General features: G+C 48.5%; 1 protein-coding gene across 14 annotated transcripts in view; it reads right to left on the reverse strand.

Annotated features, from left to right (window-relative positions):
- FGFR2 (fibroblast growth factor receptor 2) overlaps positions 1 to 20,715 on the reverse strand; it is a 107,445-nt gene that overhangs the window by 71,299 nt on the left and 15,431 nt on the right. For 8 of the 14 annotated variants that reach the window (XM_061403672.1, XM_061403676.1, XM_061403675.1 and 5 more), the window contains 2 exons: positions 7,619 to 7,885; positions 6,666 to 6,743 (listed from right to left, as the gene is read on the reverse strand). The exons of 3 other annotated variants lie outside the window; for them this stretch is intronic. In XM_061403672.1, the coding sequence (XP_061259656.1) occupies positions 6,666 to 6,743; positions 7,619 to 7,885 (345 nt within the window). The remainder of the gene's footprint in view (positions 1 to 6,665; positions 6,744 to 7,618; positions 7,886 to 20,715) is intronic. 3 more of the 14 variants (XM_061403678.1, XM_061403683.1, XM_061403677.1) reach the window with 1 other exon arrangement.

The following is a 20,715-nucleotide window of genomic DNA, read 5'->3' on the forward strand; positions in this document are numbered from 1 at the left end:
GTGGTACAAACCCCTGATGACATAAACATGGATCATACCTAAATCAGAAGTAAAGAAGTTGACCTAGACATAGGTATGGCCCTTTCTGCTCTGACACGCTCAAATCTTCTGATGTGGTATGTAGCAAAAGTATGACATTCTTTTAGTCATTAAAAACTAATGATGATCAACTTAAAGGGACAGTCAGACCCAGCCAAAATAAACAAGTACAATCTCATCCTCAAGGCATACTACTCATTATCATCTTCTACACTGAAACAGATATTGTATGTTAGTAACGATGCCAAGGAAGTACAACTTTAACACAGAGAAGCCTCTTCACATGTGTCTGGTGAAGCAGACTCATAACCCCACAGAAATGTCCCTCAAAGTTCCCTCCACACAGCCTTTCTTAACCCCCTTCATCCCACCAGTAAAGACGCCCTCCTCCTGCTCTGGGCCCCCATTGTCTCAGTTATGTGCATGTTTCCATGCCCAGGGCATTTCTATACTGAAATATATCCCTTTCAATGTCTGCTGACCAGCAAGAGTAGATCACCTGGAGGTTACAGCTTAAGTCATCTTCAGACGATGGAGCAGACACTCCAGTGTTTACTGAATGGATGGATGGATAAATGGATGGATGGACACCAGATGGACAACTGTTCAAAGCTTGAGCTATAAAATGAGGGCGTTGAACTGAAAGTTCTGATAAGGCCCTTCCCGGTTCTAACATTCTTTTCAGGTATCCGTCTATATCCTACACAGATACTGAATCTGTCACCAAATGGTGGGATCAGAGGCTTTGTTTTGACCCTGTGACTTAAACCTAAGGAGAAAACATGGACTGCTGAGCCTGCTCCCACAAAAACTCATGTATCTCCACTCTAACATCTAAGGTTTATGGTGTTCTCTCTCTTTCTCAAACCAAATAGAGAGAATACAGCCTGGGGGTTTAAAGGAAAAACATGAACTCATATTACCACCGTACCAAAAGAGACCTCACTGACCATCTGGCCCAACGGCTGGTATGATCAATGTCATTCCGAAAGGTTAAGTGATTTGATCAAGGTCACACGGCCAGAGGCTGGGCCGAGGCTAGATCCAAGTCTCCAACTCCCTGAGCAGTGCTCTTTCAACCACTCCATGCTGCCCTTTGAACTCTCCCATGGTAATTAAGTCAAAAGTTCAAGATTTATGTGAGCTGTGGCCGCTGATGACTGCCAACTGTATTTTTATTGATGTAAAAATAATAAAAAAAAAACACAGCCTGTTTCAGCTCCTAGATTAAGCCTCACAAACTCTCTAAAGCCCCACTAAGGCCTCTGTCTTAAGTCTATAATTAGGGCCTTTAAAAATATCACTAATCAGGACATTTCAATGCTTTGACCCTTGATGAGGGAAGGGGTATGTGTCTGAGAGCTCTCCCCTATCCTCGCCACAGACTGCACTTCCTCTGACTTCAGTTTTGCATAGAGAAAGAGAAAACAAACAACAAAATATGAAGATGTCAGTGAAGGTGTGACTGCAGGGGGCAGGAGGGCTTTATTTGAGAAGTTTCATTAAAAACGGCAACTTGCTGATCAGCAAGGCATTCAGTAAGATACACTGTAAAACAAACCAGGCAGAGTGAGCCGTACTGGGAGGCCAGTTGCCCACGGAGGTCCCCAGGCTCTGCCTTAAAAGGGGACCGCTGCTGGACCAGAGGAAGGCTGAGAAAGAAAAGATATTCAGCCTGGCTGAGTAGATGGAACATCATCACTGGCTTCTGTGATGAAACACCCAAACCATGTGATGAGGTTTCACTGAAAAGGCATTTCAAAAACTTTAGGCAGCTTATGTGTTTTTTTCAAAAATGCATTTTCTTCAACTCCTGGAAACTTCAACACAACTAAGAAACCATCTTAGAGACCATCTCTACGAAGGAACAATCGCAATTAGAGCAAATGTGACTGTGATCTGCTACCATCAGTAGGTCTCAGAATCTCAGGCCAAGAACCTTCATTTTCCCGTTACTTCCAAAAAAAAAAAAATCCCCTTTCTCCCTAGTATGGAAGATGGGCAGCTGCAGGTCTCAAGGAGAATAAAACCAAAATAGAAAATTATCTTCTCTCTCTTCACTCAGTAGTAAGAACCACACTCCACTTGATACACCCGTCTTACTATCAACTCCCTCTAGTTAAGCAGTCAACCTGAACCTTCTGTCAATCATGTTCTTCCCAAGAAGTCAGTCTCAAGCTCTTCGGAGACAATCATCACTTAAACACAAGCTGACAGTAATAAAAGTACCTTGAAAAACCAGACAGATGTGTAAACTTATTTGCTGCCAGATAATCCATTAAGATATCGAGTACCTAGGGAAGGCAAGGACTAGTTAAGTTATGCTTTTCTAAGCTAAAAGATAAAGCTTGAACCTTTCAAAATCCTCAACCTGGATGCACTTCAAAAATTAGCATTTGAAATCGCAACTTTCTGTCCAGAGAAAGTCTCTTTCACCAAAGGGCATATGTAACAGCATTATTTCCTGGCAGCCAGGCTTGTAATGACATCACAAGATTGTTCTGCTCAGGGAACCGTCTAGCACTGGTAAAGTGTGATGTCATCAGCAAGTCAGCTGCTAAAATATGACCGGAGAATGCCCTTCACATCTGTGATGGAAGGACCTGACTTAAAAGCAGGGGGCGGGGTGGGGGTTAGATCAATCAAATCAGCTCACTGGAGGGATTTTCAAAGCACGTGCAGCAGGATGTTAATAGATGCTATATTTTAAAAAAGGGTCTTATGGTCAATCAGTTTGGAAAACCCTGGGAATGGACAAAAAGAAACAGATGTTTTACTACAGAACTTCTCAGAGCTTGTATTAGGCTGATAGACACCATAAGTCTTTGAGAAAGGGTTATGGTATGAGATATTCTCCAAATTCATTTTAAAATACAACTGATTTTTGGCAGAGGATTATTTGGAACCAGGGTTCCCAAGGATATTCTTTGAGAAAGACTGACTTATTCTCTTCATGTACAGACCAAACCTGAACACTGCTCTGTTTTTAATGGGATCTGTAAAAGAGATTCTGGGAGGACGGTGATACCACAAAATATTCATTCAACATCTGGGCTAGTCATTGCCCTTCAGAAGTAATCTAAGGGGAAAGGCAGGTCCGAGAGGCTACCTGATACTGAACATGATACCATACGTTGTACGATGGAACATGCAAACATTCAAAGCCACTCAATCGGCCAGTATAAACAAGGAAATCTACAGAGGAGCCCACTTTTGAGTTAGGTCTCATAGGATTAAGTAGAAGTTCAGATATACCTGAACACTGCAGAACATTACCATAAAAATCAAACTAGACCTGGAGGTTAATGGATAGCAGTTTCATGGCCAAAATGCAACAAATCTGCCTTAATTTTTGACTGTTATTTTTACCATTATATTTGGCTACAATGTTTTCTGTACTCTGTACAGAATCTAAAAAGAACTCAGCTACTGCTGCTAAGTTGCTTCAGTTGTGTCCAACTCTGTGCAACCCCATAGACGGCAGCCCACGAGGCTCCCCCGTCCCTGGGATTCTCCAGGCAAGAACACTGGAGTGGGTTGCCATTTCTTTCTCCAATGCATGAAAGTGAAAAGTGAAGTCACTCAGATGTGTCCAACTCTTAGCAACCCCATGGACTGCAGCCCACCAGGCTCCTCTGTCCATGGGATTTTCCAGGCAAGAGTACTGGAGTGGGGTGCCATTGCCTTCTTAGAGTGCACTGCCAGAATTAGATAAACGAGAATATCAGCAACCGGAGTAACCTGCCATCTATTTTTCAAGTCAGATGATGGACAACTAACGTGGACCAAGCCCCAAAAAACTCTTCTTGGAGAAGCTCAGAAATATCACTGTCAGCACAGGGTCACTGAAGCATCGTTTGTTAACTTCACTAAAGGGGAACTTTCAAACACACCCCAGGGGCATTTCCAGACAATCAGAAGACACCGAAGGAATCCATTTGGATGCATGAGTGGTTTCCAGGTGGCTGAAAATGCAAAGAATTTGGTGCTTCTACAGTATTCCCTATTAATCAGGTCAAGCATTTGACACTCGAGGTGGCAAAAAATTGTTTTAATGGCAACATCCCCTTCCCCGCTTTGCCAATTACCCTGGCCGTGGCATTCCTCTGTCCACGCCAGCCACAGCTGCTTAATCTCAGCCGCCCCAGGCCGCACCTGTGAATCACACCAGCCTAATCACAGTAACAGATGGCAGAGGCCACGCAGCCAGCTAAGAACTGCTATCACTTTAAATCGCATCTAATGTTTCACGGGCCCCAAACAGAGGCAGTTCCCGACAGCAGTATCTCCCTGGTACAGCTAACACCAGTCCTTAATCACCCCAGAGTACCCACTTCAGGGCGAAGCTGGTGTCATTCGAGAGCTAATTACGAAGAACCCTGGTTGCAAGGTGAGGGCACGGCGATTCATTCAACGTGGGCTGGCATTCATTAAATGGAACAACCCACTACCTGGGCACTGGGCAGTCAGCACTAGTGTTCGGGATGCAAAGAGAGTCATCAGAGAGGGAGATCAGACAGAGAAGTAGTTCATTCAGCCTACTTGTTACATCACCTATACCTTCAGTTACATTTTATTACTTCCTGCATATTCTGGGTAACATGCTGTCAGGCAGGGGGCTGATCACCAGGACAAGTTCTCCGGCACGCCGACAGAACCTCGCTGAGTCTGATGTCCCAGTCAATAGCAATGGCTACCACACGTGGGTACCACATTAGAGCTGCCCACAGCTATGCGAACATCCTCCCCCCACCTGCATCATCACCCTGGGAACTGGCAGAGGGGCACAGCGATTAGACAGGCAACAAGCCTACAACTGAAATTGCAGCTCTGCTTTGTGTTCATTGAGTCACAGATTCTCAATCAATAAAACACAAAAATAACTCCTCTCTCCACCTTAAGAGGTTGCTGGGGGCACGGATTGAACCAGCAGTCAGAGCAGAGCCTGCCCCGAGCAGCCCCTTTTCATCACCATCAGGCTCACAGCCTCTCGTGCCAGAGCCAACAGTAAGAAGTGAGTGACATGTTCTAATCTACCAGTGTTATTACAAAGTCACAATAACAAGAACAACCTCGTTAAAAGGCTGGTACAAATGACAGTTGAAGACACTTTCCCTCCTCCTGCCACCCTCTGTTTTACCAACAAGCCTTCTAACAGTAAACTCCTATTGGAGGCAGACCTGTGTGTGTGAATCCCTAAGCCAGTGGTTCTCACACTTACTGTGCATCAGAGTGACTTCCAAAGTTTCTAATTCAGCAGGAGGTCCCGGGTGGGCCCTGAGAATCTTCATTTTTAGTAAGGTCTTAAGTAATGATGATGCTAGTGGTCCAGACTGCAAGCTTTCTCTTGTCACACAGTGAAAACTAATATAAGCCAAAATATTTCCCTTTTTTGCCTATGCTGCTAGGAGACTCAGAGACAAATCCAGTTCCCCACTGAAGCAAAACATTATCCCAGGTGCTGAACCACATTGATTGTCTCTTCTTCCTTGAAAAAGCCTTGGATCTATTTTAATAACTAATTGTCCCATTATTTAGGTCTTGTTTAAATTTACTAAACTGACTAATATCCTTTTGAGAAAATGAAGACTATAATATCTAAGACTATAACATCCAAGAATGCCAATGACCAATGTAAGGTCACTTTGGAAATATTCCAGCCATGGTACTGGAAAATACAACTTGCTGTATTTAATCTTTTATTGAATAAGCACTCAGAAATGTTTTTCTGAGCAGTGTGCAAATATGCACTCACTAACCTTCATAACAGCCCCCAAAGATATTGTTATTATTTCCATTTTACAGATGAAGAAACTGAGGCACAGAAGTTAAATTACTTGCCCAATTCAGCAGTGTTGGAGCAAGATTTGAACCGAGGCTGCCCAGCTCTGAGAGGCCCATATTCTCACTCACCAAGTAAAGGCGTCCTAGGGTCAGTTAAAGCCGTGCTGACTGTCCCTAAACATGCAAACAGCATTTGGTGTCCCCCTTTTCTATTGGCAATATAAGGCACACTTCCCTTATTTCTGCTCAGCAAGCAATACTATCTTAGCAGGCCAAGATTTCGCAACCTCTGCACTATCGACCTTCTGGAGAAGAAATTCTTTGTTACGGGGCTGTCCTGTGTATTGAAAAGATGTTTATGAGCAGCATCCCTGGGCTCTCTGATGCCACTAGCATCACCCCATTCCTTCGGTGAAACAACCAAGCATTGCCCCATGTCCCCCAGGGGAGGGGGAAGGAGGAGAATCCCCCCAGGCGGAGAGCCACTGGGTCAGGCCAAGCAACATTGACAGGAAGAAGACAGGATGTCGTATGATTCAGCTGGCTTTACATCTCCAGATAGCGAGGAACCAGAGGGGAAAAGCAAACCAAGGAAAGAAAAGTCGTGAGTGCTTTCAAAAGAAAGTGGCTACTGACACAATAAGAAAGGACAAGCAGTACAGAAGGGTGTACAGTAACACTGCTTTATTCTCAGATTTGAAAGTCAGGAAGAGAAGACACAGTGGAGAAGTGGGGACTGCAGTCAACAGCATCCCAAGGAGTCGCCAGGGAGACAGCTACGAGTCAGGACTTCCCACCGAGCTCTCCTCTCTCGGGGACGTTCGGAGACGGCAATTACTTACTCTTGCTGTTACTGTTCTCACTGACAAAATCCTCCGAGCCATCTGCGTCGTCCTCATCATCTCCGGATGAGATGGCATCTGTATTCAAAAGAACACAGCCATGGTTGTGTTTTTGCAAAGCAAAAGGTTGAAATCATCTACAACTCAGTCCTCCTGGAAAGGGAATTCAACAACCCAGGAACCCAGGCAAAAAAAAAAGTCTGAGATCGTGTTTAGTTAAGATGGTTTTAATGGCTTAAATTTTCTCTCCGTGATGACAGTTGGTCTATATTATGATTCTTCATGTGTTCTGCTTTCACATTATTTAAACATGCTATAAAATGGGATATACTGAAAAGGGATTTTAAGCTTCAAATGGTATTCAAGTCCCCAACAAATTTACTGATTGTATAATAGCTGAAGATTCTTTCCAACGCAATCTTTCAGCACTCGGGGTCTCCTTCAAGAAAGGAATTAGTCCCTAGAAAAACTTAACCCTGTGGTCTTCTGACTGTTTACTAATAATCTGAAAAAATAATTTTAAACACAGCCACAAAAGGGGACCTGGTTGCCCCGTGGAAGAAAAGTCAAGGAGAGAAACTCAAATTTTAACAAAAGGAAGCAGAAATCTTTGGCATCCAAATTTCAATCCTATGTTCTAAATGCCAAGGATGCCAGTGGTACAGGAGTTTAAAAAAGAAAAAAAAAAGATGTGTTTTTTACTTATAGGAAAGTGTGCGGTCTTAAAAATGTAATGTTGCACATGAGAACCCTGTCATAATTTTAATGACCAGCCTCTCTCATATACCAGGTCCCGTAGAAGAATTTCAAAAACAGATCAATCACCAACTGTGAAGCTCTGTGCCCAGCATCCAATTAGCAGACCCCACCGTGGACTTCACTGGTCTGATAACACTTTACCCAGAAAAACGACTACGGGGAAGAGAAAGCAGAGGGCTGGCAGGCTGACTCACCTGTGACATTGACCATGAAGTAGACAGTCTCACTGTCTACGTTCCTAGCAGCAGTACAAGCATAGAGGCCGGAGTCTCTAGGCGTGGCACCTTTTATCTGCAAATACTCCCCAATAAGCACTGTCCTATTGTTGGGCCCCAAGTGTACCCCATCCTTAGTCCAACTGATCATGGCGGCATCTCGCAACAGGCAGCGCAACTCTAGCGACTCCCGGGGCGCAGCCACGTAAACTTCTGGTTGGGAGATTTGGTATTTGGTTGGTGGCTCTGCAGAAAGGCGGGAGAGAGAAGACGGAGACAGATGGGAAAAGAGGAAAAGGAGAGAACGTCCAACAAAGGTCAGTGGAGGCCCCTTGACTCCCGGGAGAGCAGTTCATGGTTTTTCTCTCTTTTCGCAAATGGCCCCAGGGGTGTCTGTCTGCCTCTCCTTGTACCCCAGGAAGCTGCCCTCACCAAGGAGCAGAGGAGTGTCCGAAACCAACCAGAGGAAGCACCCGGCGAAAGCTGCCCCACTGAGTCTCCAACAAACCTTACAGCATCCAACACAAACCCAAAACCCGACTGGCAAGGACACTGTGCAAGTTTAAAGTCGACTGTTGATCCAAAGCCTGCTTACCACCAACACCCGAAGAAGTCCAGCGTTGTGGCATTTTTAATTTGTAAAAATGTGTGTTTTCAAAAATGGTTTCATTCCACGTGACTGCGCTGTGTACACACACTCACATACACACATACCTCTCCCTATTTGTGTGTGCTGACGTCCCCTGTTATCACAAATCTGAGCTTCTTAAAAAGAAATGCCTCAGTTTCTCAGGCTCAGATCAGAAAACTGCTGGTCTGGGAGACTGACGTCTGTGCTGGCCAAGCTCGGACACACTGTTTTCCTTAAAATGATAAAAGCCTGGAGGCCTTCACGTCAAAGCCCAAAAGAGAAAAGCCGCCCCAGGGAGCTGAGAGGCGGTCCCCATCGCACTTGTGTGGTAGGCTCTCAGTCGTGTCCGACTCTTTGCGACCCCCTAGACTGTAGCCCGCCAGGCTCCTCTGTCCATGGGATTTTCCAGGTGAGAATACTGGAGTGGGGTGCCATTTCCTTCTCCAGGGGACCTTCCCAACCCAGGAATCGAACCCAGGTCTCCCGCATTGTGGGCAGACTCTTTACCGTTTGAGCCACCAGGGAAGCCCACTTAAATGGATTTTAGATCGCACTTAAATGGATCCAAAGGAAGGTGTGGAGGCCTGCAGGCCTGGCACTCCACCTGGAGAGCTGGGCTACTCCCTGCTCCCCAGCCCCCACCACACAGCCCAGCTTCCAGTCTCCTCAGCCTTCTTCTGCCTTGTCTCCTTTAGAGCTTTTCCTTTCTCCCTCGCCTCCCCACTGAACCCCCCCATCCTTCACGCCCCCCCTGATCATGCACGCTCTCCTGGATGAGAGCCTGCCACCAGCCACCCCAGCCCAGAGCGAAGTGGGTCTCTCCTCTTCACCAGCTCCTGGGGATGGGCCACATTCGTGATGGACTTGTCCCGCCCCCGAGGAGATGCCCAAGATGCTAGAGGGAGGGCTGATGTCTCTGGTTCTTTGCGAGCCCCTCCCCTGCCCCAGGCAGGCACACGGAAGGCGACTGTTACAAATCGGATAACGGTCCCAGTGACTCAAGAGGTAAAGAATCCACCTGCAGTGCTGGAGACACACAGGAGACGTGTGTCTGGGTTGGGAAGATGCCCTGGAGGAGGGCATGGCAACTCACTCCAGTATTCTTGCCTGGAGAATCCCACGGACAGAGGAGCCTGCTGGGCTACAGTCCATGGGGCCGCAAAGAGTCAGACAAGACTGAGCATGCACACGGTCCACAAACATGCAGGGCAAAACAGGCCCGGGAGGACCTAGCCTCTGCTAACCGAGTGAGAAGGAACCACGCGTCTTTAAGGAGAACAGCCAGAGCCGCCGGCTGGGACCCACGAGAGTCCATGAGCTGGCTTTTGGCCTTCACAGAGAGCACTATGAATGGTACCCGGAGGCCCAGGCCCAGAAAGCATAAAGCTTCCCAGCTCTGGGATGGCTAGGAATCTGGGCAGCATCAAAAGGCAATTGTTTTGTCCTTAAGTGTGGTCTGGACAAGGGTCCCACATAAGACTGAAATACAGTTACTTCATGTTTCAGTGCCAGGGTCCAAGAACAAGCGAGGGCCACACGCATCAGGTTCTAGAAATCCATGCCCCCCCCCACCCCCGACCACCACCCGCTGTGGAGGGCCAGGGCTCCCCAGAGGGGCACCCCCCAGGGCAACCACACCAGCAAGGGCCCAGACACTGAACAGGATGGGAACATAAAGGGGTAATCACAGCAAAAGGAAGAAAATAGAAGTCATATTTAACTTGGAAAAACATACACCCCAAGACAAGGGCAGAAAGTCCCAACTGACAAGCAGGTTACATTTTGAATGCTTGTTTTTTCGCAATCAACAATTATTTTACTGAACACCTACTATGGGCCACATGCTTTTATCCTGGATAAACAGAACAGATACAAAAATAAACAGATAAAACAAACAGAAACAAAAATACTCCCTGCACTTGTGGGTGATTAATTACCAAGGGGTGACAGATAACAAATACAAAATCTACAAAACTATAAAGTCTGTGGAGTGATCCCAAGTGTTAGGAGGAAGAAATATAGCATGTTAGGGGCACATCCAGAGAGGCAGGCTCTGGACTCCAGAACAGGAGTTGGCAAACCACAAGCCCCTGGGGCCAAACCCAGCCCATGGCCTGTTTTTGTAAACAAAGTTTACAGGTGCATAGCCATGCTCATCGCTTACATAATGTCCGGGGCTGCTGTGATATGACAGTTGACAGGCCTGTGGTTGAAACAGAGACCTGGTGACCTGCAGAGCCTAAAATATTAACAGTCTTGCCCTTTACAGAAAATTCGCCAGCTTCTGTTGTGTAGGATCATCAGAGAAGGCTTCTTTGGAGAGAAGGGAAGGGCAAAATGATGCCTAAAAGATACTGCAATGAACTTAGTTGGAAGGTCCTCAAATGGGGCCTCCTGAGGTTGTTCAAGTCATAATGCTGCTAAATTCAATGACTAATAAAAAGGTACTGAACTCTGGATCCTGAGCAGAAAAGGTATGGGAAGAGAAATGCAGGGTAGAGGGGAAGAGGAGGAGAACAAAGAAGTCAGTTTGGCCCCAAATCTCAGACCTGCATCCTAAAGTCAGGGCCACACAATGTTGCAATTGACAAGCCTCTCAAAGCCACGTGGCCCACCCCCTTTTACAGCTGGTCAAAGCCAGGATCAGATGTCATCTGAGTCCTGGGTCTCCCACAACTGATTACAGAAACAGCATCCACAATGTTAGAATGAATTGACACTGCCTCAGCCTGAGTTATAAAATAATCGCTATTTATTAGGACCAACATTGCATATCAGCATGTCACCAAGAATGTTGTGGAATTTGCTTTCCTCTGAGCCAGAACTGGTCATCAAGAGATGGCCCAGCAAGGAAACAGCTGGACAGAGCAGCAACACTTCCCTCCCTTAGCGGACAGCCCGGGACCCACGTGGCCCATTCTGCTCTGTTCTGTGCCCCTGGCCCTCAGAAAAGGGAAAGCCATGTGACTACTTCATGGAGGCACAGGAAGACTCTAAGACAGTTTTTTGTTTTTAAGAAGAAAAAAAAAGGCAAGACACTTGCAGTTATGATGCAGAAAAATCTCTCTCCCAGATAAAAGGGAGAATTATGATTTCTCAAAGAAAAGCATTTTCACTAAGAATCCTCTCCTTCACCTAAAACAGGCAAACCACAAAATCTTGCTGAAACCTAGGTATCTAAGATGCTGGACCAATATCACCAAAAAGACATCACTGCCTGCTGCTGCAGGAGGAGGGTCACATCCTATTCAGGCCGGACACACAGGAGATGCTAGTGGAAGGGGTGCTGGTGGAGGACAGAGGAGTCTGATATGCTACAGCCCATGGGGTTGCAAAGAGTGGACATGACTTCGAGCCTGAACAACAACAACCTGTATGAGAAAAGACGACACCCTGAGTCCCAAGTGCACTCTGCTCCTGCTTAAGCTCAGGAATGCCCCCAAACACAATATTATTTTGAGAATCCAGCAAGCCATCCAATATGAACCTGATCTTCCAACTATAATTTATGGGGCCAGTCACCATCACTATCACTCTTCAAGGCTGAAGACACTACCAAGATCACAAGTACCACTCTTTTCAGAGGATAATCAAGAGACTACCTGGATTTATGAAAGTGAAAGTCGCTCAGTCGTGTCCAACTCTTTGCGATCCCATGGACTGTAGTCCATGGAATTCTCCAGGCCAGAATAGTGGAGTGGGTAGCCTATCCCTTCTCCAGCAGATCTTCCCAACCCAGGAATTGAACCAGGTCTCCTGCATTGCAGGTGGATTCTTTACCAACTGAGCTACATCCCATGGATGTAAAATGATGTTACTAATGATGGGCTCCTAGCTCAAAAGGCCTGATAAGGTGACGAGCTATTAAGAGTGATTTTAATTTCCGTGAAAACTATCACCCAGCTTTCCATTGAGATGATCAGCTTCAAGGATAGTAAAATAATTCCCCAATATACATCAATAGGGTGAAGATGTTCATTTATAAAATAGGGCCATCCACCTTCAAGACCTGAGACCATTAACTACTCCCATGGGGAATTCAGAAAGTGTGTGTTCCTCCTTCCCCAGCTGATTATTTCACAACAAGCTCATCTGAGGGTCTGGGGCATCTTTGGGGAACCCCAGCAGAATCTTGTGATACTCCCGCATAATGTAGGAGGACACATTTTAGGGAGGATGGGTGGATGACTAGAAAGGAGAAGAGGGAAGAAGGGTTTAAGGAGTCAGGGAGGGCGGGCGAGTGGGGTCTACGGTGGGAAGGGGTGGAATGACACACCCAGCCCTTCCCAGGCCACCCAATAGCTCCTGTGGCCCAGTTTGCGTGGTCCTGCGTCAAAGCCATCCCAGGCCAAGATGCCAAGAACATGTATACTTATTAGCAGGGACCCAGACTGGCTCAGTAGAGGCAGTTCTCACCCTGCCCCTCCCACGTGGCCCCAGGGGCTTGCTTCCCTTCTGGGGCTGCCATCTCCAGGTGACTACCCACCAGATGCTCCGCAGTGCTCCGCGGACACCACCACAGTGGGAGTGCCCTCCTCATGCTCAGAGGGGACAATGGACCAGATCCCCCAGAGCACCAATGCTGCACCTGCGGGGCCCTACCAACCCCTCTGCCTTTGGATGCGACCACCTTCCAAAGTCACATCACCAAGCCGCACCGCCTGCTCTATAACACAGGACAGTTGACATGCGCAGAGTATTCCCTGGAAGATTTAAATGATATCTTTTATGGCAATATTACCAGTTCCTGCATTTTTTTTTTTTCTGGTGATGAAGCATACTTTTTACTCTTTTTCACAGAGGAGGGGAGAAATCACAGGGAGCATGTAGTCCAACACGTCCCTCCTCTGTTCTCGCCAAAACACAACGGGAGAAGGTTCCAGAAGCCATTTTACTACACAGCAAGTGCTCTTCCAGAAGCTTCCATAGACAGAAAACGTCTCTTCACGCCTTTCGTAATGTAAACGACAATCCACAACGAAGCGACAAGGCTGGTACCCTCGCACCAGCGCTGGACGTTCTTCGTCACCGCAGCTAAAAGCGCCCGACAAACGAGGCGCCGAGTTTACCTTCTGGGAGGATGAAGACGCACTTGTTCCTACTTGCTGAGCGCACAACCAGCCGGGACAGCTCAGTTGTGCGCGTCTTAGGTTGCATCATCTGAACTTTCTCCCCATGAGTTTCAAACACTTGAGAAGCGCCAGCGGCATCTTATCACGCAGCTGCTTTCCAATAAATGGAGTAATCTGATATGAAAAAATGAGAGAGATGGGCACCCGTACAGCTTGGCAAAAAGTGAACAGGGTGAATAACAGCTGCCTCAGCTTATGGTCAACGTGTGATTCCTGCTGGAGCTCCATCTCCTTCCCGCCCCTAAGAAACTCCAGAGCCCTGATCTACGAGAGCTACTGGAATTTAGAACTGAGGGGCGGCTGACTGCAAAGGGAAGAGGTGTGACGTCAACAGGGCAGAGGTCTGACGTCACGCTGACGTCACCAGCTCTACCTCTCAGGAAATCCACACGGGGACAGGAGTCCTTGCTGGAGGCGATCAGGGTCCAGGGAGGGGCGGGGAAGTCTTGGAAAAGGCAGAACAGGCTGTGGTTTCTGGGACTTCGCTGCTGAATTCTTCACCCGGCTGAATTCTTCCCCGGTGTCATCAGGAGGCCGTCTTGAGACAATTGAAGCAGCGAGCGCCTTTGGAACGGGGAGCTATTTCAGGTAACACTTGACGCTGCCAAACCAGCCATAGCAGCACTTCAGACTGTCACTTTTTATAATGTTTGCCTATAAACTTTGCCCGTGTGGTTTTTGAAATGGCGCCCAAATGCAAACAGGGAACAGATGGGAACCCCGCGTCTTGCCCTGTCCAATCGCTTCGCGCGGAATGGATGACAGGTTTAAACTGTTAAGGAAGAAACGGCGTATGCCACAGGGACAACAAACCACGTCACTTCACAAATGCACCCTTTTCTGGGGTTTCCTTGGGACCGGTGTCTTTTCAAAGGTCGGGATGATCACAGCTAAGAAGGGAAACTCCAGCTTCAAGGATGTGGGGCGGGCGGAGGGGTCCCCCAAGAGGTCTCTCCATCTCAGAAAGTCAGAGGCATCCAAACCGTTAACACATTCCTCCAAAAAAGTGGACGAAAGGGAGAAAGAAACAGAAAGAAATGCCTAAACAGATCCCTCTGTGAGACAAGGAGGGAAGGGAGAGAGAGGACGGGATGTCCTACAAGGGGGTGTGGACGGCGGGGGCTCCCTTGGGAACTATAACACCCGCGTTTGGGGCGAGAATAGTAACCCAGCCTTGGTTCCCTTCTGCCACCTTGCACAAGAGGAACAAACATCCGTGCGGTGGGGCTGCCACTGTCTTGACAGAAGAGATACCCAGGATGAGCTGCACGTGCCCCCGGAACGTGGCAATCCACGGGCACACAGCAGGCAAGTGTCTGTTCCAGACTCGCCCTCTGGTCTTTACTATGGCCCACAGCGGCCACACCCCGGTCCTGGCAAGAAGTTTGAACTGGCCAATACCCTGCGTTCTGTCCATAGGAACGGAACACAGAACCGCCTCACATACACAGCACTGCCAAAGTGCTTTTCACCAGCTGGATGGGGTCCAGACAGACAGACACCTGGCATCACTTTTCAGTGACCCGTGGTGTCTTAGAACACAGGGACTTTGGAAGAGCATAGCCCCCATTTTCTAAAGCACGGTTTCCATCTAGGTGGCATCCAAAGTTAGCTTCACAAAGATCTAAAGGTCCCGGGATCCCCCTCATGGAGTCAGAAATGACCACCCTTGTGTTCCCCAGCACGGGGGCCCTGCAGACAGCCAGAGAGCAGCGGCAGAGCTGGCTGTTTTCAGCTCAGACAGCCTTGAAGCTTCGCCTTTACAAGAACGGGCTTGCAGAAGACAAAATCCGGACATCAAACGGAGGCCTTATAAGGCCTGGGTACTACTTGTTCCTTCGGGGTGGGAAGGGAGACACAAATACTCTGCACAATATAAAGATGAAAGTTCTCTACCTCAAGAAATACTGCCAACATAAAAATGGGGGCCTCAAGGAATGCAAAGCCCTGGAACACGGGAGAAGTAAACAGGCTGCAGTCTCCTCTTTCCAGCCCATGGTCGGGGTGTCTTCTAGACTCACGTAAGGACTTAACACTCTCCCTGTGGGTATCGTGGGGGCCAGGACGACCACTAATAAATAGCTGCCTCTGCCACAGAAGCTTGACTGTTCCAGAAACTCTAGCCTGGCTCGCATTCCCCCTGATCAGGCGGGATGATGGCTAATGCTTCCAATATGGTAACCATTAAAAATTATATATTTAGGCACACCCCTCCTATAATTTAGGTCTCTCTTTGAGAAACAGGGCAAACAGCTCTCTGAGTCTGAAAAGAAAGGATATTTGTTGCTGCCTATGAGAAAATAAATGCATAAATAGTCCAAGTGCCTTAAAAAAAGCACCATTTAAGAGTCACCATTATCGCCTAATATTTGGACCCAAAATGTAGAAATATCCACTCCCTAATTTGTCAGCATCCCTTGATCCAGTGTTTTACACTATTCATTATAGTGCTCTCCAACAGGGAGAAAGAACAACACAAAAAGATATTTTTGCTTCTGGACACAAAATGTGCATCAAACATTAGAGCAAAAAAACATTCCGGAGATCCCCACTGGACCACCAAGAGGTGAGTATCAAAACAGAACCATCTGCAGAAGGTCTCCAGATATTGGCAGCTTTGGTTGAGCAAGAACTTCAAACCTGAGCCCTCTCTTCAAAAACCATTTCCCAGAGAGATAAGCCATTAGATGATCTAGTGCCCAGGAAGCCGAAACGGGCGCTATGTCATGTCGGAGGGGCTCCCCCGGCCCAGGTTGGACGGACGGGGAGCCTATGTGCTCGGCCACCTGGCCGTCCAGGCCCCAAGCCTCCTGCCTTCTGGAGACACGTCTGCCAGACACAGCAGAGGAGGCTGGCCCTTCTCAAAACCTGGGCTTCCTCAGGCACGCTGTTCCAGGGAAAACCACATCATCAAAAAGCTGGCCCTGCCTACTGACCGAGACCACTGGAAAATCTCCCTCGTTTTCTCAGTGGAAGGTTTTGTACTTGTGTCACCGCAAGCAGGAAGGGGGACAAGGGGAGCGGGAGGGGAACTGATGAGGAGGTATACGGATAAAGGAACGAAGGGGCTTGGCCCGAGCCTTGTCGGCCCCCTCTTTAAGGTCAAGGGTGGCCTTGCCGACACTTCACCTGTAAAATGAACACACATCATCTCCAGTCCTGAAAACAGAACCCTCTGCACCCTCAAAAAAACACATTCCTCCCCGAATCCTGGTGACAGCCCTTGGCCCCAGGCAGCCCTCTTCCCTGTACAAAGTTGGCGGGGGGCATCTTCCTCATCCGATGCTCCTCCAGCTCCCAGAGCTGTTCCCTGAGCCCAAGCATTAGGTCTCACTCCTGTCCCCTCTCTGGTGACTCTTCAGAAAAGGCGAGAATGGGCTGGGATGTTAAAAAGACCAGACTTAGAACAGGCCTGAATCTCAGCTCTGCCACTTAGAAAGCGTGGGACCCGCGACAGGGCCCTCGGGTTCCTCATCACTCAGCGTTCTGCCCCTGCAGGTCAGGAACGACCATGAGACAGAGCGTGGAAAGTTCCGCACACAATGGCCAGCGCTTAGGGAGAACTCAGAGGTACCAGCTGTGGGGAAGACCTTGCCGTTGAAATCCTTATTCCTCGGCTGCAGTTGGCTAACCCTGAAAGGAGGAAACACCCCCTAAACCAGATTGTCCCAACTTGGAAGGGTGGGGATGATAGAAAGAGAGCCCCTAACACACAATTTAGTGCACATTTATCTATAGCTGCATTCTATTTTCTATCGGCCTGTATGTGCGTCTGTGTGCACACACATGTTCTCAAGAACAGGAACACGCACTGAGGCCTTCCTGCCCTTCTGGAAGCCCCTTCTCTACCCCCATACCTGTGGATGCGCCCTGAACTCCATCCCCGGCTCCTCCGGTCCTTCTGCCTACTTTCTGATCTCCATCTCTGCAGCGCTTCCCACCCCCACAGGCCAGTGCCCCTCAAGTCCCTGCTTGCAGGCTCCTATTTCCACCTGCCTGAGGGAACACATTACCTGGATGCCAACCGAGGTCCTCTCCAAAACAGGCAGGTAACCTTCCACCTTGTCCTCCTCCGCTGGCTTCTTGCTGAATAGAGTCTCCACGTGACATCAACTCAAGCCCCACGTCTGCCCTAAAGCCCCTATGCTCCCTCTCACCTCTCATCTCCAAAGCTCCGCCCCCTATTCACTCTGCCTCTGCAGAGCTGTGCCCCGACTCACAGCTCTGGAAAGAAAGCAAAGGCAGATGTCACTCCCATGGGCCCACTGCTGCAGACCTCTGCCATCTCTCCGGAAGATCTCTGTAGTGCCTCTGCCATCTCTCTGAAAGATCTCTGCAGTTCTCATCATCTGTGGTAGGCCCCATGTTCATCATGAGCCACTAGAGTAATCTTTTGAAAAGCAAATCTTACCTCTAATTTAAAAAAAAAAAAAGGCAGAGGGCACAGACCACTCCACACTTTGACAAGATAAAACGCAAAGAACATCACCCAGGCTAAGGCCCTGGTTGCTCCTGGCCCTAGATGCCTCTCACCGCCCACTCACAGCTTAGGCTTGTCTGTTCATATGGGCACTGTTCCCTCTACCTACAACCCCAGTCCCAATACCCTGCATGGCAAACTCCTATTCAGCCTTCAAAGCCCAGCTCAAATATCTCATCTGTGAAAACTCTTCTGATTCCCATTAAGACAGACTGCATGGCTCCCATCTCCAATTCATCAGGTCTTTGTTTCTCCATCTAGTATATTCCTACAGAATACAGTCTGTCTCCATCCACCACCCATTCCAAGTGAGAGTTTGGGGCGGGCACTCTGCATAAAGACTTTGCATAAACACCATCCAGACATAGCTTCCAGGGCCCCACTTCCAAAGTTCCTAGTCCAGGAGACCTGAGGTAGGGTCTGAGATTCTGGATTTCTTGCAAGTTCCCAGGTAATGCTGATGTTCCTGGTCCAAGGGCCATCTCATGAGAAGCCCAGCTCCAGGGTCCCAGGACAAGCTGGAGGCCTGCTGTAGCAGTGATGAACCCAGTCCACTTGGGCAGCCCCTTCACAGCTCCGAGCCTCAGAGTCCTGCTTGGTAGAACTGGCTACCTCTGGGCTGGGTCAGGGTCACCATGGGGACAAAACCAGAGGCTGCCTGGGAAGGCCTTTGGCAAGTGGGGGTACCTCTGAGAGAAGTCCCCCACCCCAGCAGAGGTTCCCTGCCCACCCTCAAGCACGGGACAGGCTTCCTCTTGTGGGCTATAGCTTGATATGACTGATCAGCAGATTTTCTTAATATTTTTCCAATCATGTGGGATTGAAGGCAGGAGGAGAAGGGGACAACAGAAGATGAGACGGTTGGATGGCATCACTGACTCAATGGACATGAGTTTGAGCAAGCTCTGGAAGATGGTGAAGGACAGGGAAGCCTGGCATGCTGCAGTCCATGGGGTCACAAAGAGTCGGACACAACTGAGTGACTGAACAACAAAAAAATCACGAGGGAACCTCAATTTGCATTTGTCTGACTTTAAAACAGAGTTTTCTTTCAAAAGAACAAATCTACCACATAATATGTATATAAGTTACTGGAGCAGGGATTTCTGGAATGTTCCTAAACATTCAAGGATCTTGTAAGAGTCACCGTTATCAACAGCCGTGTACAACACCCGTTTGATTCCTTTCGTAAAGGAAGAGGCCTGTGGCTTATGAAAATACCATTTACTATTCATTCATCCAACAAATCTGACTTACTTGTAATGGGGGGGGGCACAGTAACCCCCACAGAACTCCCTAAGAAAGAGGATCCCAGCTCGACCCATGGATGACTAATGGCAACCCCATGGCGGGCCACAAAAAAATCCTGAATGCCTGAGGCCCTGGGTTCCAGCGAGTAGGGTAATTGGCCAGCATTCCAGGGAGCAAGCTCCAAAGCCAGCAATCTGACTGCATTCCAGAAACAAGTTTTCAGGGGCGGTTGGTCAGCTTACCACCTTAGCATTATCTGTGGCTCACAGGGCCCATTACTAACATAAAGTGAATAACCAGTGCCAATTCAAGTGGATACATTTGCCCTCTAAGTCCCTTAAAGTGTAAGTGTTAGTCGCTTCAGTCACGTCCGACTCTTTGTGACCCAATGGACTGTAGCCTGCCAGGCTCTTCTGTCCATGGAATTTCCCAGGCAAGAATACTGGAATGGGTTGCCATTCCCTTCTCCAGGGGATCTTCCTGACCCAGGGATTGAACTCCAGTCTCCTGCATTGCAGGCAGATTCTTTACCATCTGAGCCACCAGGAAGTCCCTTAATGGTCAGATCACTGTCCAAATGTGACATTTTCCCCAGCCCCTCCCTCAGTGAGTACATTCTGAATACACGAATACTTTGAAAGTGACCCCAGTGACAAATGGGGGCGGAGGCGGGGGAGGCAAGAGGGAAGGGAAGGGAAGGTGAAGAGTTCTTCCCAGAGGGCAAGACTGCCTCCTGCATCTGTAACTGGGGACCTTTTGGGGGTATTGTTCAGCAAGTTTACTTAAAGGGCTTGTCCTTTCTTCTCTCAGCAGGACCCCAGTTTCAACACCGGTTAGGAGCCTGCAGATGTATCCCTAGACGGGTTCCCTCCCCCAACAGCATCCCATCCATTTGCAAATGAAGGGACAGCAGCTGGATACTAGGAAACAGATGGGCTTCCTCATTTGCATAGGTTTGATCTGGCAGCCCTGGCCCTGCAAGTTCAGGCCCGGCCATAGAAGCAACTGCGTTTGGGCAAAAGCACAGATTCACAGCCCGCAGGGTCTCCAACGGGCAGCTGGATCAGAAGGACCCCTGGGAGAGGTACCCCTAAAGTCAGAGGGGGCGGGGAGCCTCTGCAGTGGGCGGGGCCCATCCCCAGCTGGCTGGGCCCCCGCAGGATCCAGGGAGGCCAGACAAGGGACAGGGATCACTTTTCTCCGGTGATTTGCGGAGAAAAGTCTCTCTAGGGGGATCCTGGGCTGGAGGACTGAAACCACATTCATTCAGGAAATTCCAAATTAAGATAGGCGCCACCGTGGTTAACCTTTCTCCCCAACTCTGAGCCGCCTATTTGCATGGAGGTGAAGGCTTCAAGAAAACAAACAAACTTTGAAGAGTCTCTACCTCCCCACCACGAGCGAGTGCTCAGTCACTCAGTTCTGTCCAACTCTTTGGGACCCCACAGACTGTAGCCCACAAGGCTCCTCTGTCCATGGGACTTTCCAGCAAGAATGGTAAGTGGGTTACCATTTCCTCCTCCAGGGGAATCTTCCCAACCCAGGGATTGAACCTGAGTCTCCAGCATCCCCTACACTGCAG

The sequence above is a fragment of the Bos javanicus genome, chromosome 26 (assembly GCF_032452875.1).
Source record: "Bos javanicus breed banteng chromosome 26, ARS-OSU_banteng_1.0, whole genome shotgun sequence".
In the NCBI taxonomy this organism is placed as follows: Eukaryota; Metazoa; Chordata; class Mammalia; order Artiodactyla; family Bovidae; genus Bos; species Bos javanicus.